This window comes from Topomyia yanbarensis, chromosome 3 (assembly GCF_030247195.1).
Source record: "Topomyia yanbarensis strain Yona2022 chromosome 3, ASM3024719v1, whole genome shotgun sequence".
NCBI lineage: Eukaryota > Metazoa > Arthropoda > Insecta > Diptera > Culicidae > Topomyia > Topomyia yanbarensis.
Window position 1 is genome coordinate 366,598,519 of NC_080672.1, and position 18,105 is coordinate 366,616,623.

General features: G+C 36.0%; 3 protein-coding genes across 3 annotated transcripts; 1 reads left to right on the forward strand and 2 right to left on the reverse strand.

The window, feature by feature from the left end:
• Positions 1-959: 959 nt before the first annotated feature.
• Positions 960-2,268, reverse strand: LOC131689944 (uncharacterized). The gene is made up of 2 exons (XM_058975343.1): positions 1,981-2,268; positions 960-1,920 (listed from the first exon to the last, which is right to left on the reverse strand). The coding sequence occupies exons 1-2, from the start codon at positions 2,092-2,094 to the stop codon at positions 1,099-1,101; spliced, it is 936 nt and encodes a 311-aa protein (XP_058831326.1). The 5' UTR covers positions 2,095-2,268; the 3' UTR covers positions 960-1,098.
• Positions 2,269-14,545: 12,277 nt separating this feature from the next.
• LOC131689943 (ribosome biogenesis protein BRX1 homolog) lies at positions 14,546-15,916 on the forward strand. Its single transcript, XM_058975342.1, has 2 exons — positions 14,546-14,795; positions 14,853-15,916. The coding sequence occupies exons 1-2, from the start codon at positions 14,637-14,639 to the stop codon at positions 15,855-15,857; spliced, it is 1,164 nt and encodes a 387-aa protein (XP_058831325.1). The 5' UTR covers positions 14,546-14,636; the 3' UTR covers positions 15,858-15,916.
• Positions 15,917-16,505: 589 nt separating this feature from the next.
• LOC131689949 (zinc finger matrin-type protein 2) lies at positions 16,506-17,882 on the reverse strand. The gene is made up of 2 exons (XM_058975348.1): positions 17,538-17,882; positions 16,506-17,476 (listed from the first exon to the last, which is right to left on the reverse strand). Exons 1-2 carry the CDS (start codon positions 17,641-17,643, stop codon positions 17,001-17,003), a joined length of 582 nt encoding a protein of 193 aa, XP_058831331.1. The 5' UTR covers positions 17,644-17,882; the 3' UTR covers positions 16,506-17,000.
• Positions 17,883-18,105: the final 223 nt, after the last annotated feature.

Genomic DNA, 18,105 nt, shown 5'->3' on the forward strand with positions numbered 1-18,105 from the left:
AAAATTTGGGGTGGTAAATTTTATGTGGAATGATCTATATATAATGTAAAGTAGGGTGCATCACAATTCTGCGCATAATAGTAATTAAGTATTATATGGAAAGCATAGCGATGCAGCCTTCTTTACAAATAACACAATTATACATCTGTATTCTGCCGTACATGTTACTCTTTATTCAAGTTATCAAAAAACGGAAGTCTTACTTGCTGAATTTACACCACGTAATCCAAAGGACCCTTTTAACCCATTAAGAATAATGTGTGTAAATGTGCCTATATTTAATCGTTTTTTGCGATGATCCATCCAAATACTTATAGATTGCGTAATTCATACAAAATGAAAAATATTTTTTTGAGTTGATTCCAAATTACGAAATAAAACATCGTATATATGACAAAAGTTGATTGTGATAATTTTGGATTCACTCCCCAATAAATACTATGCCATTTTATGCCAAATGTCCATTATGCCAAATGTCCCTTTACCTCCCAATAGGTATTATGCCAAATGTCCATTATGCCAAACGTCCATTATGCCAAATGTCCCTTCACCCCCCAATAGGTATTATGCCAAATGTCCATTATGCCAAACGTCCGTTATGCCAAATGTCCCTTAACCCCCAATAGGTATTGTGCCAAATGTCCATTATGCCAAACGTCCATTATGCCAAATGTCCCTACCTCTCAATAAGCATTATGCCAAATGTCCATTATGCCAAACATCTTTATGCCAAACCCGTTATGCCAAACGTCCATTATGCCATATGGGGTACACCCCAGCGGAAAAAAGCTAAACTACATTCATTTAAATAATCGTAAATGCATCACGTGCTTTCGAATGTCAATTCCAGAGCACACGCTCAGTTAAAACATGTAAATGGAATTGGGTTTTTGGAAAGAGCTCCAAAAGGCATATTTTACGAAAACTTATTTAAGATATTGGGAGAAAGCTCTAAAGTATTTTGAATCAAGAAAAACAGTTCTAATCTTCTTTTAGTAAGGCCAGTAGAAATTGTCCTGAAAACTTTACAATAGTTCATATTGGGTTGGACGATGCGTTAAAGAATCGACGGAGCCTTCTGTTTGAATCATGATTCAATTATTTCATTCTTAGCGTTGGTATTTTAGACCGTGGGAGCGATCGTCTATTGGCAACTACTTCCGTGCTGCTTCCTAAAGCCGCCGCACTTTGCTTCATCTGTGCAAGAAGTGTGGTCCTTCGTAGTTCACTGATACCGTTGCCCGGTGTCTTCACATTCGTCACACAACCCAAAGGCGTACGTTGTGTGGCACTGAGAGCGCTTTTGCTGTTGACGATTTTATCCTTTTTTGGTGTTTCCACTCTATTTTCGTCCTGATAAATATTAGTTAACTTCGCATTTGTGGCATCTTCCCGTTTCTCTTCTTGTTTATCGCGTTCGTTATCCATGCCTTCTTCTTCCTCTTTTTCTTCTGTTTCGTCGAAAACAATCGGTGTCCTTTGGATTTGGGTCGAAGGAGAACGAGGATCTTTACCTGAATCATATAATTTCTGGACGATACAGTCTATCTCCATTTTCAGTTCGGTATTTAAACTTATATCACTGAACAGACTAGCGACTTCTTCGGTGGGTGCTGTGATTGTTATTTCCGGAACATCTTCGCATTCTTTAAAAGACAGCGACTTCTCACCGAAAGAGAGTTCCTCTTCGCAACTGATTTCTTCATACTCGAGAGAAACTCCTCTGAGGCTTACGTTTGATGTATCGGTCTCATCCAAAACGAGCGGCGTTCTGGTGAACAAACTTGGCGAGCGTGGATCAAAGATTGATTGCAAATTATCACTAGTAAGGCGGTTTGGAGTTTGAGCGTTGTCTAGAATTTCCGTCAAGTCTGAAGTAAGATCCCGCACTTTTGTGATTGATGGTTTATCTTGTATGTTCTGATTCAAGAGAATAAAAATGTATAAATGCATTAGCTGTAGTATTCTAGCGAAAATTACCTCATTTCCGATTGGACTTCGATTGATGTTTACCGTTGGAGATCGTGGATCTAGAATGTTTAATTGATAGCCTTGTTTATTCACTGGAGCAACTTTACTATGGAATATGCCCATTCTGTCAAGCAGCCGTTTCAAATAGCACTTAAAATAAACCTTAGCACTTTTAAAATACACAAATAAAAATAATCACAAAACCCAATGGCGGTTACTGATTCACTGTTTCTTTTTGCTATTTACTGTCGCGAGTCACGAATTCAAATAAAGCGCCCTGTCGGTCGCCGTTCTCCGCTGACGGATGCATAGGATGTGCATGGTGTAGTGATGTGAAGCAATGTTGTCTCGATACTCAAGGGGCTACCGAATTGAAATTTTCATGGATATGTGCTATAATATTCTTCAACTCGTTTCCAGTTAAGCTCAGCCGGAAATGAACCGGAATTCTGGCTGGTTCCAACTCGCATTCCGGCTCCAGTGACACAACCGATTCTGGTTAGAATCGATTGCGTCACTGGAGCCGGAATACGATCTTCACTGGGTCACAGCGAACAGACATAATAAGCAAGAACTAACTTTCCTGGAAAACCTGTGTAAACATTTAAATGAAAATACGTTGAAAATCCGCATCAAAAGAGATTATAACTACTAAAGGTAGCATGTCGCTGCCTACACTGAAAATTTATCATCTCACTCTTACGTATGCATGGCCATTTATTGAATCAACTGATAATCATGAAATATGAGCTTCGTCCATGAATAACGCATCCAAAGTTGTAATCGAGAAGTCTGAATGTTTGTTTTATTCCATTTAATTATTTGTTTCATTTTACTATTCTATGCTTAAAGCACAGACTAACAGATATAACACTATGAGGGAATTCCCGCAACAAACATCGATCCGACAATTTTCCCAGAACACTAGCTCCACCTTTTATTCACAGTCCCAAACACTCATTTACTGGGGGTTTACCCCTCAGGTTTGAGAACAACTTTTCACTAGTGGTCCCCCCATATGCTTGTTCATAATTGGTGCCATAATTTCAAATGTGACCACAGTCCCAACCACAAATATTTTTAAAATGACCGTTAAAGCGGGCGAAGCTTTATTTTTGAGTGTTATGTCTGTTAGTCTGTGTTTAGAGTTTCATTTTATTAACGTCGTTGATTTATTTTATTTGATTGGTTTTATTAATTTCATTTTATTGACTTATTCTTTTTATCTGCATTTTCCTTTTTATTCATATTTTTAAATTTTGTTCACTTAAGAGCATGTCCAGGAGTGCTTCAGTTTTAGATTCATAATTTTGACAGTTCTATAATACAAAACAGAAAATTTTAAAACTGGAACTTGTTGTCCCCAGCAGCAGTTTTAGCGGGTGTTCTATTCAGTTTAAAATTCATGTCTCGCGATGCCTTCAGCGTTACTGCATTCAAATTTATTTTTCCCCAGTCAATCGGGTTTAAGTGTCTGTGCTGAAAACTTTGCATCTATTCAAAACACAGTTCTAAACGTGTTTTAAAATCATCAACAAATAGAACGGCGTCATATAACAGTATTAAATTTTGAAGCAAAACTGTTCGAAATTATAAAATAAAACGCTCTGCTGGGGATGTGAATGTTTCAGTTCCAGTTCTACTTTGAAACTCCCACATCCCCACGCTCCTGAACATGCCCTAAATAACTTTATTCATTTTACTCATTTGGATCATTTTATTCATTTTCCGTCGACAGCAATTATCCAGCTATTCCGTGCCATAATGGCGGTCTAAATCGTTCAGTTCGTAATACATTTAATTGCCCTTTTTTGACAATAATCGTTTACGCCAGCTTGACAGCAACGCCCAGTTGAAGATGTCGGGCGTTCATTGAATAAACATTCAACGCATTGGACTAAAGTAGGATGACTTAATCTCACTGGGCGGTTGACGTAAACGATTATTGTCAAAAAAGGGCCATTAAACGCATTACGAACTGAACAATTTAGGCCGCCATTATGGCACGTTAAAAACTTGGATAGGATCAATTTCAACCTATGCTAAACATTTATCAGGATGCGGTGACTGGGATTGCATGCATTCTGGTTTGGAGGACAGCGGAATTGGTAGGGATGGAAAAGAAGAAATTGTTCGAGTATTCGCTGGACTACATCAAAATGTTTATTCAGCCAAGCTAATGCAACTCGAGGTCTGATTCGGGGGAATGATTAAATTTTAAGAAATTGTAATGTTTTTTTTTTCTTATCACGTCCCTTTTTATCAGTTTACCTTCGTTTTCTTATTAGGGGAATTGTGGGAAAAACCGACACTGTGGGTAAAACCGACACCCCACAACTTTTTCTAGAAATCAAATTTTTATTCATTTCATAATGACATTATTATTAGTACGTTTATGTAGAGCATTCTAAGAAAAAATGGATTTACGTTAGTGCGCCGAATATCATAAAAATAAACAAAACATACGACAGCAGCGTTCATACTCGTCTGGATGTTAAATTTCATTGGTAGATTTTAACCTAATAAGAGCATTTCATATCACCACATTTTTCAGTACCTATTATTATCGGCCTTTCCTATGATCAACTAGGTAGATTGAAGACGAGTTTGAGAAATTCAATATTTTTAATAGCTTTTATAAAAAAAATGTGCGCTTTTGGTGTAAAACTGACACCCTATGCACAGAGAACAGACATCCATGATCGAACAAAAATATTTAAAAAACGTGTGTAAACATTTGAATTAATATACGAAAAACACTAGCACCGCCACACCAACCTATCCCAACTATCCGTCAAATCGATTCCGGAACCGGTTCGAAATCCTGGATGGATTCAGCATGGAATCTAGCTCAAAGAAAACAACCGATTCCGACTCTATCGGTTGACGCATTTGAGCTGGAATTCATGCTGGAAGTCCGAATCGGTTCCGGACTAGTTTGACTGGGTAGAGGAATAACCGCTGTCAATTCTGTCGCACTCAGCCACAAAAAAACATGACGACAGTAGCACACCTGGTTTAGATATCCAAACTACCTTCGAAACCGTTAGAGATTTTACACAAGTTGAATGCTGAAGATGGACGTCTGTTCTCTGTGCCCTATGGTTAGAGTAAAACCGACACACTGTTAAGATGGTTGTGTATACTTGCGATCCATTGCAAAATGCTGGGGATCTTTGTGACACTTCAATTAGCCTATTAGAACGCTATAGTATTAGCAGAAATACACAGAAATACTTTTATTGTGTTTATTTCTTGTAAGTCTTTAAAAATCAAAAATTGGAATTTTTGCTTATCTGATTCTATCGAAGCTTTTGTTATTTCTGCAAAAAGCTCATCAAACCGAATTTCTAGTGTTCTCTTGGTTTGTCATATACGAACTTTATCACAATGAGACAATGATATCATATCGTTTTACTAAGAAGTGTGTGTCACTTATAAGTGAATGAATCCAATTAGCAGAACGTACAACGCTTGCAAATCTTCTCTTACGAAATAAAATGACACTGAAGGTTGCAATGATGTGCGCAAGGATTATTTGGAAATTCCCATATCAAGAAGTAATCCTATCCAGCTTTTTACGTGCCATAATGGCGGTCTAAATTGTTCAGTTCGTAATGCGTTTAATGGCCCTTTTTTGACAATAATCGTTTACGTCAACCGCCCAGCGAGATTAAGTCATCCTACGTTAGTCCAATGCGTTGGATGTTTATTCAATGAACGCCCGACATCTTCAACTGGGCGTTGCTGTCAAGATGGCGTAAACGATTATTGTCAAAAAAGGGCAATTAAACGTATTACGAAATGATCAATTTAGACCGCCATTATGGCACGTAAAAAGCTGGATGGCATAAAATACTCTTATTTATAGTACTACGCTTTCGAACTTTCTTCCCCTCACTACATGATGAAGCAATAAAAAGCACATATTTGCATCATACATACTCACCCTTTATTAATCACGCATATATCTCATTTTTAATAAAGATAAAGATTTTAATAAAGTGGAGAGAAAATAAATTAAAGGGGGTGTCGATCTTACCCCTACGGGGTGTCGGTTTTACCCCCAGTGCCAAAAAGTCACTTTGTTTTCCAAGTTTTATAACCAATAATTTTTAATGAAATTAATTTTCTGAAGCGCTGAAAAATTTAAGTCTTGTTAAGAATTTTCTGAAGAAGAATTCTGTATAAAAACTATAATTTTATTGGTTTTGTGGCAACTTAGAAAAAGTGTTAAGCTTAAGGCGTCGGTTTTAACCATAATTCCCCTACATCCTTCTGCAACACTCACTTTTATATAGCGCATTGCGCACATAATAAGTGCGACTGAAAGTGCGGAAACGCCAATAGAACTGCGCTTTTACAATGAATCGTCTTGGTGTCTATTACGCACTTATGTATTATCCAACGAGGAATAAGTGCGCCTCATACATGAAAACGATTCAATGTAAAAGCGCACTTTTATAAGAAAAATCGCACTTTCATGGAGTCCAGTTTTAAATGCCACGAATAATATTACGTTGACCCACATTACGCAGATTTCGAATACATTGTTGTACAGTACGTTATTCTCAGTACGTTGCTTTCAAATACGTTGACGATAAAACGTCGGTCTAAGATTCTGTCATATAACAGTACTTCGTTTTCGCGTAGCGTCGAACGAATATAATAGTACGCATATTTTCATATATTTATGTGCATACTTTCCGACATAATACTACAGGATTTTTTCTGTGTATCTCGATTATATCGTATTTCTAGAGCGTTTTTTCATTACATCATATCTAACAGAAACGTCAAACGGAGAAAATCGCGTGCAAAAATTTCCTTGCAACTTTCAAATTTATTTAACAATTAAAGCACACAGAAGGCTATTAATTCAACTATCACCTCTGCATTTACTCATTGCAGGATCGTATAAGCATATTACATGTTTTTCGCGAAGATAATAGGAAGATAATTGATAACTATTATTTTATTACATTTTGCCAATCACTTTTGCTATTATGCTCTTTTACATATGTGATCTTGGCAACACCGTTTGTAGATGGTATATTTTACTGTGACGTTTAGAGAGACGGGCTTGTAGTTGTGATATATTTCATGCGCTGTATTGCAACCGAGAGTATAGATATGAGGTTTGGCATTGGAAAAACATGCTAACTACAGTCGACTTGGAGAAACATCACAACGCAAAACATCACATCTACAAAATATTAGCAAAGCTTTGGTATACTATATGTGACATTTTGACTTAAGATTAAATTAACATATAAAGAGTTATCATTTTTCTCTATTGTTTGTGGACGATAAAGAGTCAATGCTTAGCTTTTATTTGGCATAATAAACTCAGTTTGTTTACATTTGTTAGATATTACGTTTTGTATAAACGGTATAGATTTTCTCTGTCTCGATATCTCCCTATCTCGATGTACCTAGCTTGAAATTTACCTGCAATTTTCTCTCTTTATGTCGATGTGATCTTTTTTTGTTCTGTCGGCACATCACATAGTAGATGCAGAATGGAATGAAGATTGACGATTAGGGCATTTAGTCCGATGACTATTTGCTTATTATGTACTGATATGTTCGATTACAACACGCACACGCAGAAAAAAGATTTGTAGGTTCAATAAAATTATGCATTAAATTCAATAAATAAAATTATTGGTCGGGAGACAATAAAATTATTTATTGAATTCAATAAAATTTAATAAAATAATAAAAAAAATTATCGTTCCGTTTTTCAATAATTATTTTATTGAAATTAAAAGAAAATTACTAAATACTAAAAATGTATTTATTGAAAGCAAAAATTTGTTGTTGTTCTAATAAAAAAAAATTTCAAACCAATAAGTTTGTTTGTTAAAGTGATAAACAATAAATGATTGGATTCAATAACACATATTTTTGGTTCAAATATGCTAAATTTTTCTGCGTGCAGAAAAAAATAAACAAATTTTGGCATTAAATAACAATTTTCCCGTTTGATATAGTGACAAATAAGATTCAGGATTGATTCAATCAATACTGTTGGTTGAAATTACCAACTAATTCATTTGTTGGCATTTCAGTAGTTTCAATAAATATTTCGCTTGAAACAAAAAAATCATGATAAGTTTAACCGAACAAACAAGTTTGAAGAAACAAAAACAAATCTTTTGTATCAACCAAAGGAGAGAATAACTCAAATTTAGTTGAAATTAAACAAAGATTCTGTTGGTTTTTAACAAAGGGATCAGTTAGATCTAACAAATTTTATTTTGATTCAACAATGTTTCTATTTAAAATGTAAACAGAAGTATTTGTTGAACTAAACCAAAGACATGCTTTCGAAAAACGCCCATTTCAGTTTGAAACAGTCACTCGCCACGTTTTAGATTCAACTAAACGTTTTGTTGATTCAAAAAGGCCTGATTTTTCTGCGTGAAAGAGCACGCAGAAAAAAGATTGGTAGGTTCAATAAAATTATGCATTAAATTCAATAAATTAAATTATTGGTCGGGAGACAATAAAATTATTTATTGAATTCAATAAAATTTATTTATTGTTTTAATAAAAAAAATTATCGTTCTGTTTTTCAATAATTATTTTATTGAAATTAAAAGAAAATTAATAAATACAGTCGTGATTCGCTGGTTGGGCCACAGCCTCTGTCCCACTAACGAATTTGATTCGCTAGTTGGACCGACTGCCAAATGTCAAAAACTCTCCAAAGAAGACATTAGTAGTGTAAAAGATGGTTAGATAGATTGTCAAAGTCAATTTGACATGAGATTTTGACGTTCAGATGCTTTTTAGTTGGACAATGGTCCAACTAGCGGAGGTCCAACTAAAAAGCGGTCCAGTTAAAAAGTGTCCAACCAGCGAATCACGACTGTACCAAATACAAATATGTTAATACGGAATGCTCTGATGATTTTTCGAGGACACATTTTATAACCCAGGTACACCGATACAGGTACACTGTCAGAGTGACAGTGCACCTTGATGAAATATTGTTAAAACTGGCGTCACTGGGGCTGAAAATTTTGAAAAAAGTAGAAAGTATCCATAGAAACTGTTTATTATTTAGGAAAATTTTTCGCAAGCAGTTATAAGTTTTGAAACGTGTTTGCATCCGCTAAAAAGAACTGAATATTCACTATTACTATTTTTGTAGTGCCTTCAATGGTAAGTTATACAAGAGAAATAAAAAATCTAATTGTTTAACTATCGAATTGACGTTTCAGTTTCAACTCAATAAAGGATTTCCAACATATGTTTGTGTACGATTTGTGCTTGGAGGATAATCTACTAAATAAGAAGAATATTGATATGACTCTCCATTTCCAATGAATCGCGGAACACGAATGTAATACATGCAGTATTAGTCAAATTGGTTAGAGCCACGGAAGCCTAAAAATTTTGAAGTGGAACAATACTACACATAGTTTATATTTTGGTTTGCGATATGCGAATCAGCACCGCCTCACTTTATTATTGTAGCATTTTTAGATTACTAGTGAGGGGCCTCGCTACATGGAGTACTTTAGAAGTTACGCAAATAACTCACTGGACGAGCAGCCGCTAGTGCCCTAATACGATTTCGTTCGATTTTCAGAGTGGTTGCATTCGGTACACTAGTGCGAGTGACGAAAGGTTAAGTGTTCATTGTCATCTGTTACAGCCCATCGGTTTTAATTTTAAAGTTTAAGGCCAGTAAAGTTCATCCGGAAATGAGCTGGGATTCCGGCTGGTTATAGTTAGTATTCTGGCTCCAGTGACACAACCAATTCTAACTGATCGATTGTGTCACTGGAGCCGGAATACTAACTAGAACCTGCCGGAATTCCGGCTCATTTCCGACTGAACCTTAGTGGGAGTACTTAGCTAGCTAGCTCGTAGAATGTTTCGTGGGCGAGAGTGTCAGGGTTGACTTTGCAACGAAAGCTATGTCTGCTATAATGGACGCATAGGAATATCAGCAGCATGTTGAATTCCAACGTTATATATGTGTGTAAACGCGTGTCTCTGATGTTTTAGCAGACAGTAGAAAAATATAAGAGGTATCATGCGCGTGCGAGATGATAAGCAAAAATTCAAACAAAAAGGTGTAGTCATGAAAAAGGATTATTTTGTAAAGTTATCAATAAATCCAGAAAACTAAAATCTATTTTTTCTGATTAAAAACTTGAAACTCTTCACATTCCGTACTATTTGTTTAACTACTAACATGAAAAACTGAATCATTTTAGCTTGATGCTGCTCTTTGTTTGAAAATGTATTTCATATGACGATTTTGTTTTTGCACTAATATCTAATGATACATTGATGTTTCACCGGAAAAATAATGCTAGTACGAAATCGTTATTCAGAATGTAAATCTCATTCGTTCAAAAAAGTACTCTGCCGTAATGCAGAATAAGCCTGACTACGTTCTTCCAATCTGGAACAGCAATGTGAGATTTGAAAAATGCATGTAGTATGCTCACTATCTACTTGAAGATCTACTGGAGTGTAATGGGATTTTCGATTGATTGACACCGGTGTAGTGGAGTGCACTGGAACTGCACTATTTTAGCACTTTCTAGCAGAAGTGCAGAAAACTGGGTATGTTCCATTGACACTTCTGCCTGAAAGTGCAACACCAGTGCACTCCACTAATCAATCGAAAATTCCATAAGTTACCACGTACACAAGGTCGGGTTTTTCCAACAGCGAGTCTTTCATATAATCGCATACCTTGCGATTATCCTGCAAGACACAATATTTACGATTAACATTTGTATCGCAGCACAGAGACTCCTTTCAGAAATTCAAATCGTACTTTCTGGTTGACCTGAAAAATCGCTTCAACTACCAGGATTTCGATAACACCAATGAAAATTATAAACTGTATTCTTTGAACTATAAATAACAGACTATGGTAGAATACTGAACATTTTAGTAAAATTTACTAGTTTAATGGTTGTTGTTTGAGTGGCTGGTGACATGATATGTAATCGATAATCTAACTTTTCTCCAAAAATCATTTTTTGGATGATATACAGCAAAGCGCCTGTTTTCTTGGTACTGTGTGGTTTTAAATTCTGCAGATAACATAATTTGTAATCCAGACATCACTGAAATAACAATTGTGTTAGAGGAACAATAATTTTCGGTATAAAGTTACAATTTATCTTAGCTCGACTTTTATTCTGTTTATATATTTCTGCTTCAGCACTTCCATTCATTCCGGTACTCTATATTTTTATTACTTTATCTGCTGCGACTATCTATTCTTTTTCACAATTCAGCTTTATGAATTATTCCGTTGTTATGAACCTGCGTGGAAGGTCGCTTCTGTTGAACAAAACGGTTATATCTGTTTCTTCGATGTTGCTTGTCTTCAGTCTTTGTAGTACACATCAATATCTAGGCGGTAGAGCGATCTTTTGTGAATTTTACATTTGATTTAAAAATATAAACTTGTACTTTCATTCCGGAATTTTTTGAAGGTGCTCATCGGTTCCAACAGCTGAAATCTAATATTGAAGAGCATTAAATTTTCATTTGCTCGTTTGCGAAAAAAGAACATGTCAATAATTTACCAAAACAAACTAATCTGAAGAAAAATAGCATACTTTGATCATGAAGTGTGTCCAGTTTAATTTTTTCGCTGCCAATTTCACCTGTCAATACGAAAGAGTTGAATAGGGTTGACTAATTTGATTATTCAGTGAGCCAAAAAATGAGGACCTTTTGTATGGGACCTTGGCGTATTTAATTTGTATTTGACTGTACTAAAAATGTATTTATTGAAAGCAAAAATTTGTTGTTGCTCTAATATTTTTTTTTCAAACCAATAAGTTTGTTTGTTAAAGTGATAAACAATAAATGATTGGATCCAATAACACATATTTTTGGTTCAAATATGCTAAATTTTTCTGCGTGAGACATTGTAAGAAACCTCGTGTTTGGCATACCCGAACAGAAAGTAATCGTAGAAACGTTGAATTTACAACAGTTTTATTTGTTAACAACAACTTTTCTTGTAACATCAATGTACTTATGATGCAGTCATTCATGCATCCAAAATCTACAACAAGAATGTATGGGAAAAGATAATTTTTTTCATTGTTACATCTCTTAACGACCCCCCGATCCGATGTAAAAATCGGGTTTACAATGAAATTGGATGTAGAAACAACAAATGATATTATCCATTGTAAATTTTCCAGAATAACATTGTTTTTCGTTGTAATGTAACAATAAAAAAATGCTGTAATACTGTTGTGCATTTCTATTCGGGTATTCATCGGAATGTTCTATATCTTCATCGCAAAATTTTTATTACAATTACTATTACACGCATTAGAGATTTTTTCGAGAATAGCACACTACAGTGGAATATTTAACAATAGGTTTGTTTACAAACGTTTCGAGCACTTTAAATAAAATATATTATTAGATGGAGAGAGAGCACTTATCATTGGATATCTTTGAACAAATAATCTAATACATAGCGTCGAAACATAATTTTCGATCAATCAGAGAAAATATTGTTTGCCACCTTTTTTTACGAAGCGCTCTAAAACGTTTACAAATTGAAGTATACTATGCAAATGATTTTTTTTAATACTTGCTGCGTGCAGCGTACATCTCCATCATTTGGGTGCACAGGTTTAGCAAAAAATGCAATTATAAAAATTTATTGAAGATTATGACAAATCACATTTCAAGATATTTCGGAAACTTCAAAACAAAGCAAGCAATGAATTTTTTTATATTCTCCCCAAGTTTGTCTTCTCACCTACAGGGGGTTAATAACCGAACTAATATCTTTATAAAATGAGAAATATTTAAACACTTTCGACAATATTGTACGAAAATGTAGTTTTTGTGGTCAAAATAAATTCGATTTCAATTTTGCACAGTTGTAAACTTTATGGAGCTTATGAATAAACATGCAGAATAAATATTTCTCACTCCTGACGCACATTTTGCGCCGTCTTCCCCTGCTACCCCACTGTTTTTGATTTTCTAGTGGTGGGTTCAATGATTTTCATATGCACTTCACTTCAAATTCACGTGTTTTGTTATTGAAATAGTTGTCCATCGTGATGAATGAATCTCAAGTGCTTCGCATATGAATTTCATGTGTTTTATCTTATAGCACAGATCTAAGTGTGAAACACTTAACAATAACGTTCGAAATATTTTTAGTGTAAGACGAGCATCTACCTTCGTTTAGCGGCTTGCATTATGATGTCCTGAAAGGAAAAAAATGTCCTGAAAAATACTAAGGGCATGTTCAGGAGCGTTTTATTTTGTATAGGAGTAGAACTGGAACTGAAAGATTCACATCCCCAGCAGAGCTTTTTGTTTTATAATTTCGACCAGCTTTGTTTTAAAATTTAAAACGGTTATACGACTTCGTTCTATTTGTTGGTAATTTTTAAACACGTACTGTGTTTTAAATATATGCAAAGTTTTCAGACACTTAGACCCGATGGACTAGGGAAAAATGAATTTGAATGCAGTAACGCTGAAGGCATGACGAGACATGAATTTTAAACTGAATACAACATCCGCTAAAATTGCTGCTGGGGACAGCAAGTTCTAGTTTTAAAATTTTTAGTTTTATTTTATAGAACTGTCAAAATTAAGAAACTAGAACTGAAACACTCCTGAACATGCTCTAAGGGCATGTTCAGGAGTGTTTCAGTTGTAGATTCATAATTTTGACAGTTCTATAAAATAAAACTAAAAATTTTAAAACTAGAACTTGCTGTCCCCAGCAGTTATTTTAGCGGGTGTTGTATTCAGTTTAAAATTCATTTCCCGCCATGCCCTCAACGTTACTGCATTCAAATTTATTTTCCCCAGTCTATCGGGTCTAAGTGTCTGTGCTGAAAATTTTGCATGTATTTAAAACACAGTTCTAAACGTGTTTTAAAATCAGCAACAAATAGAACGGCGTCGTATAACAGTTTTAAATTTTAAAACAAAACTGTTCGAAATTATAAAACAAAACGCTCTGCTGGGGATGTGAATGTTTCAGTTTTACTTTGAAACTTCTATACAAAATAAAACGCTCCTGTACATGCCCTAATGTGTTCTATATCTCGATCTCTCCCTATCTCGATGGCCCCTTCAATATCGACATAGAGAGAGTTAACTGTACTTCGAATGGAGATTCTGAATATAAAATAAAACCAAAATTCCAGATTGTGTTTGCTGGTCCTTTTAAAGTTGAACGGAGAAAGGGCGAAAACGAAGAAAGCAGTTTTTTCCACACCGTGTGTTACTTCTTCAAAAAAAGTCAATCAGCCGTACAGTAACAACATTATACATAAGCTGATTGATTTTTATGACGATCTAACACACGTTATGGAAAAAACTGCTTTTTTCGTGTTCGATTTTTGTCCATTCTCTGTCCAACCTTAAAAAGAAATGCGGGGTTTTCCTTGTGTGTATATAGTGCTAGTAGCAGGGGTGCTTCTATATTGCCATCATTTTATCGAGTGAGATGCTAGTCGATATCTTAAGATTATTCAAAGTCTCTCTTTCTATAGATTGTCTTTGTTTTCCGAGCATAAAATTTAATAAACATGTCATAAGTGTGTATAACAGTTATTTCCAAAACCGCGTGCTGTTTTCGTTTTGTTTAGTTGCAGTAATTTTCTCCTTTTTAAATAGCGATGAAGCCGAAAGTTTCGGACACGAAAGTGAAAAGTAAGCTCGCCAAACAAAATAAATCGTCAAAGAAAAGAAAGCTGGTAGATTTGGATGCCTCTTCGGAGGATGAGGGGATTGAACTGAAAGACACGAGAACGTCGGACGAGCCGGTACCCAAAAAGGTTAGTAGTGCCATGAGTTCGAGAATGTAATTTACTAATTATTTAGTATGATTTTAGACCAAATGGATAAATAAGCAACGGGTACTGGTCCTTTGTGCACGAGGAATCAACCATCGCGATCGGCACTTGATGAAAGACTTGAAAACGGTTATGCCTCACCACCGGTCCGAACCTAAAATGGAGCGGTGGAAGACGCTGTCCGTGGTAAATGAGATGAGCGAAATGAAGCATTGTAATAAGGTAATGATGTTCGAGGGACGCCGCAAGCAGGATCTTTACATGTGGTTGGCGAACGTGGACAAGGGACCGTCGATTAAATTTCTTATCGAAAATGTTAACACGATGGGGGAAATGAAGCTGACTGGCAATTGTCTTCGAGGATCTCGCCCAATTCTTTCCTTTGATCAAGAGTTTACCAAGCAGCCCCACTTGGCGGTGATAAAGGAATTGCTAACGCAGATTTTTGGAGTTCCGAACCACCATCCAAAGAGTCAGCCTTTCGTGGACCGCGTTATCAGCTTCACACTGCTGGACAATCGTATTTGGTATCGACATTTTCAAATTCTATCGGAAGATGGCGGATTAGCGGAGGTTGGGCCACGTTTTGTAATGAATCCGATTAAAATTTTCGAAGGATCGTTCAGTGGAGATCCAATCTGGGAGAATCCGATGTATCAGAGCCCAGCTAAACATCGGCAACTGCTGCGAAAGGCTGCCAAGGACAAATATCTTAACAAACAGAAGCAAAAGATCGACCAGCAGATAAATGCCCCAAAAAATACACACGATTTTGATCCATTTGCGGAAGTGTTCCAGGAAGATGTGAATAAAAAGGCGAAGCAGATCGTAGCTAAGGAGGAGCGCCGTGGAGTGGAAGAAGCGCAGCGGAAAGCGATCGAGGAACAGCACAGCCGTATGAAGAAAAAAGATGAGATGAAGAAGCTAAAGAAATTGGCACAGGCAAAGAAGGTTGGGAAAGCTGCGCTAGCGGGTAAGAAGAAGGCTAGTCTCAAGGTGAAACAGAAGGAAAAGGGTAAGAAACATCAGAGAAATGTAGAATAAATGTGTATGAAGCCTACTGAAATATAATACCATACCATTAAACATAAGATATTCGAAAATGTTCTTTTCCTGGAGATCCGATAATTCTTGCCATTTGCGCTTGTGAATAATGTAGAACGTTATGATCCTTGGATTTTTAATTGAATATTTGCTAACAACTTAGACCAACTTTCGGAGTTTGTTAGAGTTGTACATCCTGGCATTTGATTTGATTTTCCGTGGTCTAGGAAACACTTTCAGTTTGTAGATTGTAACGGATATCATAAACTTCCGTCGCGAATCTATAACATTCTATCCCCAGAAAATACCGAATTCCAGAAAACATTCGAAGAAAATAATAATCCCAGAACAAAATTTCTCGCAAAGTAACAGAACCTACAAAGCTTCTCCGAATATATCAGTTCTCAAGAAAACTATTTACTCGAATTAACTGTTTGTTGTTTAAGATGCCAGATTGTCCTCTACTTTCTCATATTTAAATGAAGGAATAAAAGTTTTGTTTATCATATCATCGTTGTATGTGTTAATAATATTTTTTGAAGATTTTGCCTTCCTTTATTCATGAGCTGTCCTTTGGTTTTCCTAGTTAATGACGAAATGATGTAAAAAATTCATAATTGTCGAGAAGATAATTTTAATACCGTGAACTCAGGCTTCAAGCTGTCGCAGTAAATCTAAATTCGAAAGGAAAGTAATTCTTAGTTTGCCCGTCAAATAACTGAAAAAGAACCTGACAAACCATCGGCATTTTATTTTCTGGAGAATGGTTTTCTGGTTACATGTAAGCATCCAGAATAGAAAATAAAGCCATTTTGCTTTAAAAGTGTATAAATATGGCTCATGACCCAAGTGACTATACAATTTTGTTTTATTTGGCTGCAAATCATTTTATTTCATTGCAATGATGCATCTAACATAATCTAAATTCAGTAAAAGTTCGAATATAACTCATTTTACTACCTCTTCGCATCTTCGCAGGACGCGCCAGAGTTTCAAATGATACCGATTGACGGTGAGGCGGGAACGTTAAAAATGAGGTTCATTTCATAAATTGTTCTTCGATAGCTGCTGTAAATTTTTCGCCCTTCTATACTGTGTAAATGTGTAAAAATATACATTAAATAGCAATAATACTACGTAAGCTTAGTTTTTCTTAGATCCCCCGAAACCGGCAAATCCCATCACGGCAGCCAGTTCAGAGGTTCCAGTATCCGCGTCATCTGCTTCTTCAATTTTCCGTTTCCGTTCTTTCCTTTTCTCGCGCTTATACTCTCGGTAGCGTTCCTCTTCTTCTTTAGCTTCCTTTACACGGCTCTCAAGCTCGTAGTCTTTCTTCTTTTCCTCTGTTTTCTTTTTGTTTATTTTGAACCGTTCCTTGACCTGATCCAGAGAGCTGCGTTCAACTTTCATCGACATTCCCAAATTACGCTGGTGTTTCTTTCCGTTTATATGGTCCAGAAAGTTGATTGAATCCTTGACCACACAATCACACACATTGCAGTAATAACCACCAGATTGCGACGAAGGGGTGCTCTTGTTAATGACCATACTCTTGCCCAGCTTGGAGTCGAGGTCAACCTTGTACTCGCGCTGCTTGAGCAGTTCCTTTGTGATTGGTTCTGTAATAAGAATGGTATTAGATCACCATGCGAAATACGGGGTTTTCAGCAGCCCATTCACCATCCTCGGCAGTAGTGTCAGCTTTGGCAAGTGCACGTTCCTGGGCCAACCGTTCATACTCCTTCCGATCCCATTTGCGACGATGATCATCAGGACGCATCGACATCTTGTGCTGCGGTTTGGCCTTACAGAGGATCTTCGGCTGAAAACTTCCTTAAATGTAAACGCTGGTGTACTATTAACAGGCTCAACAGAGAAACGGTAGCTGGACAGCGTTTTAACGATTGATATTCTAAAATATTTGTTCGGATACAAAAAGCCTTGAAAAAATCCGAAATTTAAATAGGGACCAGAAAAAATTTCAACGTTTGACATATGTTTTGTGTTTATATTCACGGACGATTACGTATCGTTTCATAAAATAAACGGAGATGTGCACCGTTTATAATAATCCCATTTCCACCCCTGTTCCAAGCACCGATGTCAAAATGAAACTTAGTCAAACCCATCTGAAATTTCAGCCGTAATTTTGAATGGTTTCTAATAAAACATTCAGCTCTAATGACAACCGATTCCGTGTCGTATCATTTGAGCTAGAATTGCGACCGAAATAAGCCAGAAGTTCGGC

What these genes read in the sequence shown, in the direction of transcription:
- LOC131689944 (XM_058975343.1), bottom strand. Translation starts at nt 2,094, where the DNA reads ATGGGCATATTCCATAGTAAAGTTGCTCCAGTGAATAAACAAGGCTAT. An exon ending in GAAGTCCAATCGGAAATGAG is followed by an intron (nt 1,921 to 1,980) that starts GTAATTTTCGCT and finishes CTCTTGAATCAG; the next exon opens with AACATACAAGATAAACCATC.
- LOC131689943 (XM_058975342.1), top strand. Translation starts at nt 14,637, where the DNA reads ATGAAGCCGAAAGTTTCGGACACGAAAGTGAAAAGTAAGCTCGCCAAA. An exon ending in ACGAGCCGGTACCCAAAAAG is followed by an intron (nt 14,796 to 14,852) that starts GTTAGTAGTGCC and finishes GTATGATTTTAG; the next exon opens with ACCAAATGGATAAATAAGCA.
- LOC131689949 (XM_058975348.1), bottom strand. Translation starts at nt 17,643, where the DNA reads ATGTCGATGCGTCCTGATGATCATCGTCGCAAATGGGATCGGAAGGAG. An exon ending in TGACACTACTGCCGAGGATG is followed by an intron (nt 17,477 to 17,537) that starts GTGAATGGGCTG and finishes TTCTTATTACAG; the next exon opens with AACCAATCACAAAGGAACTG.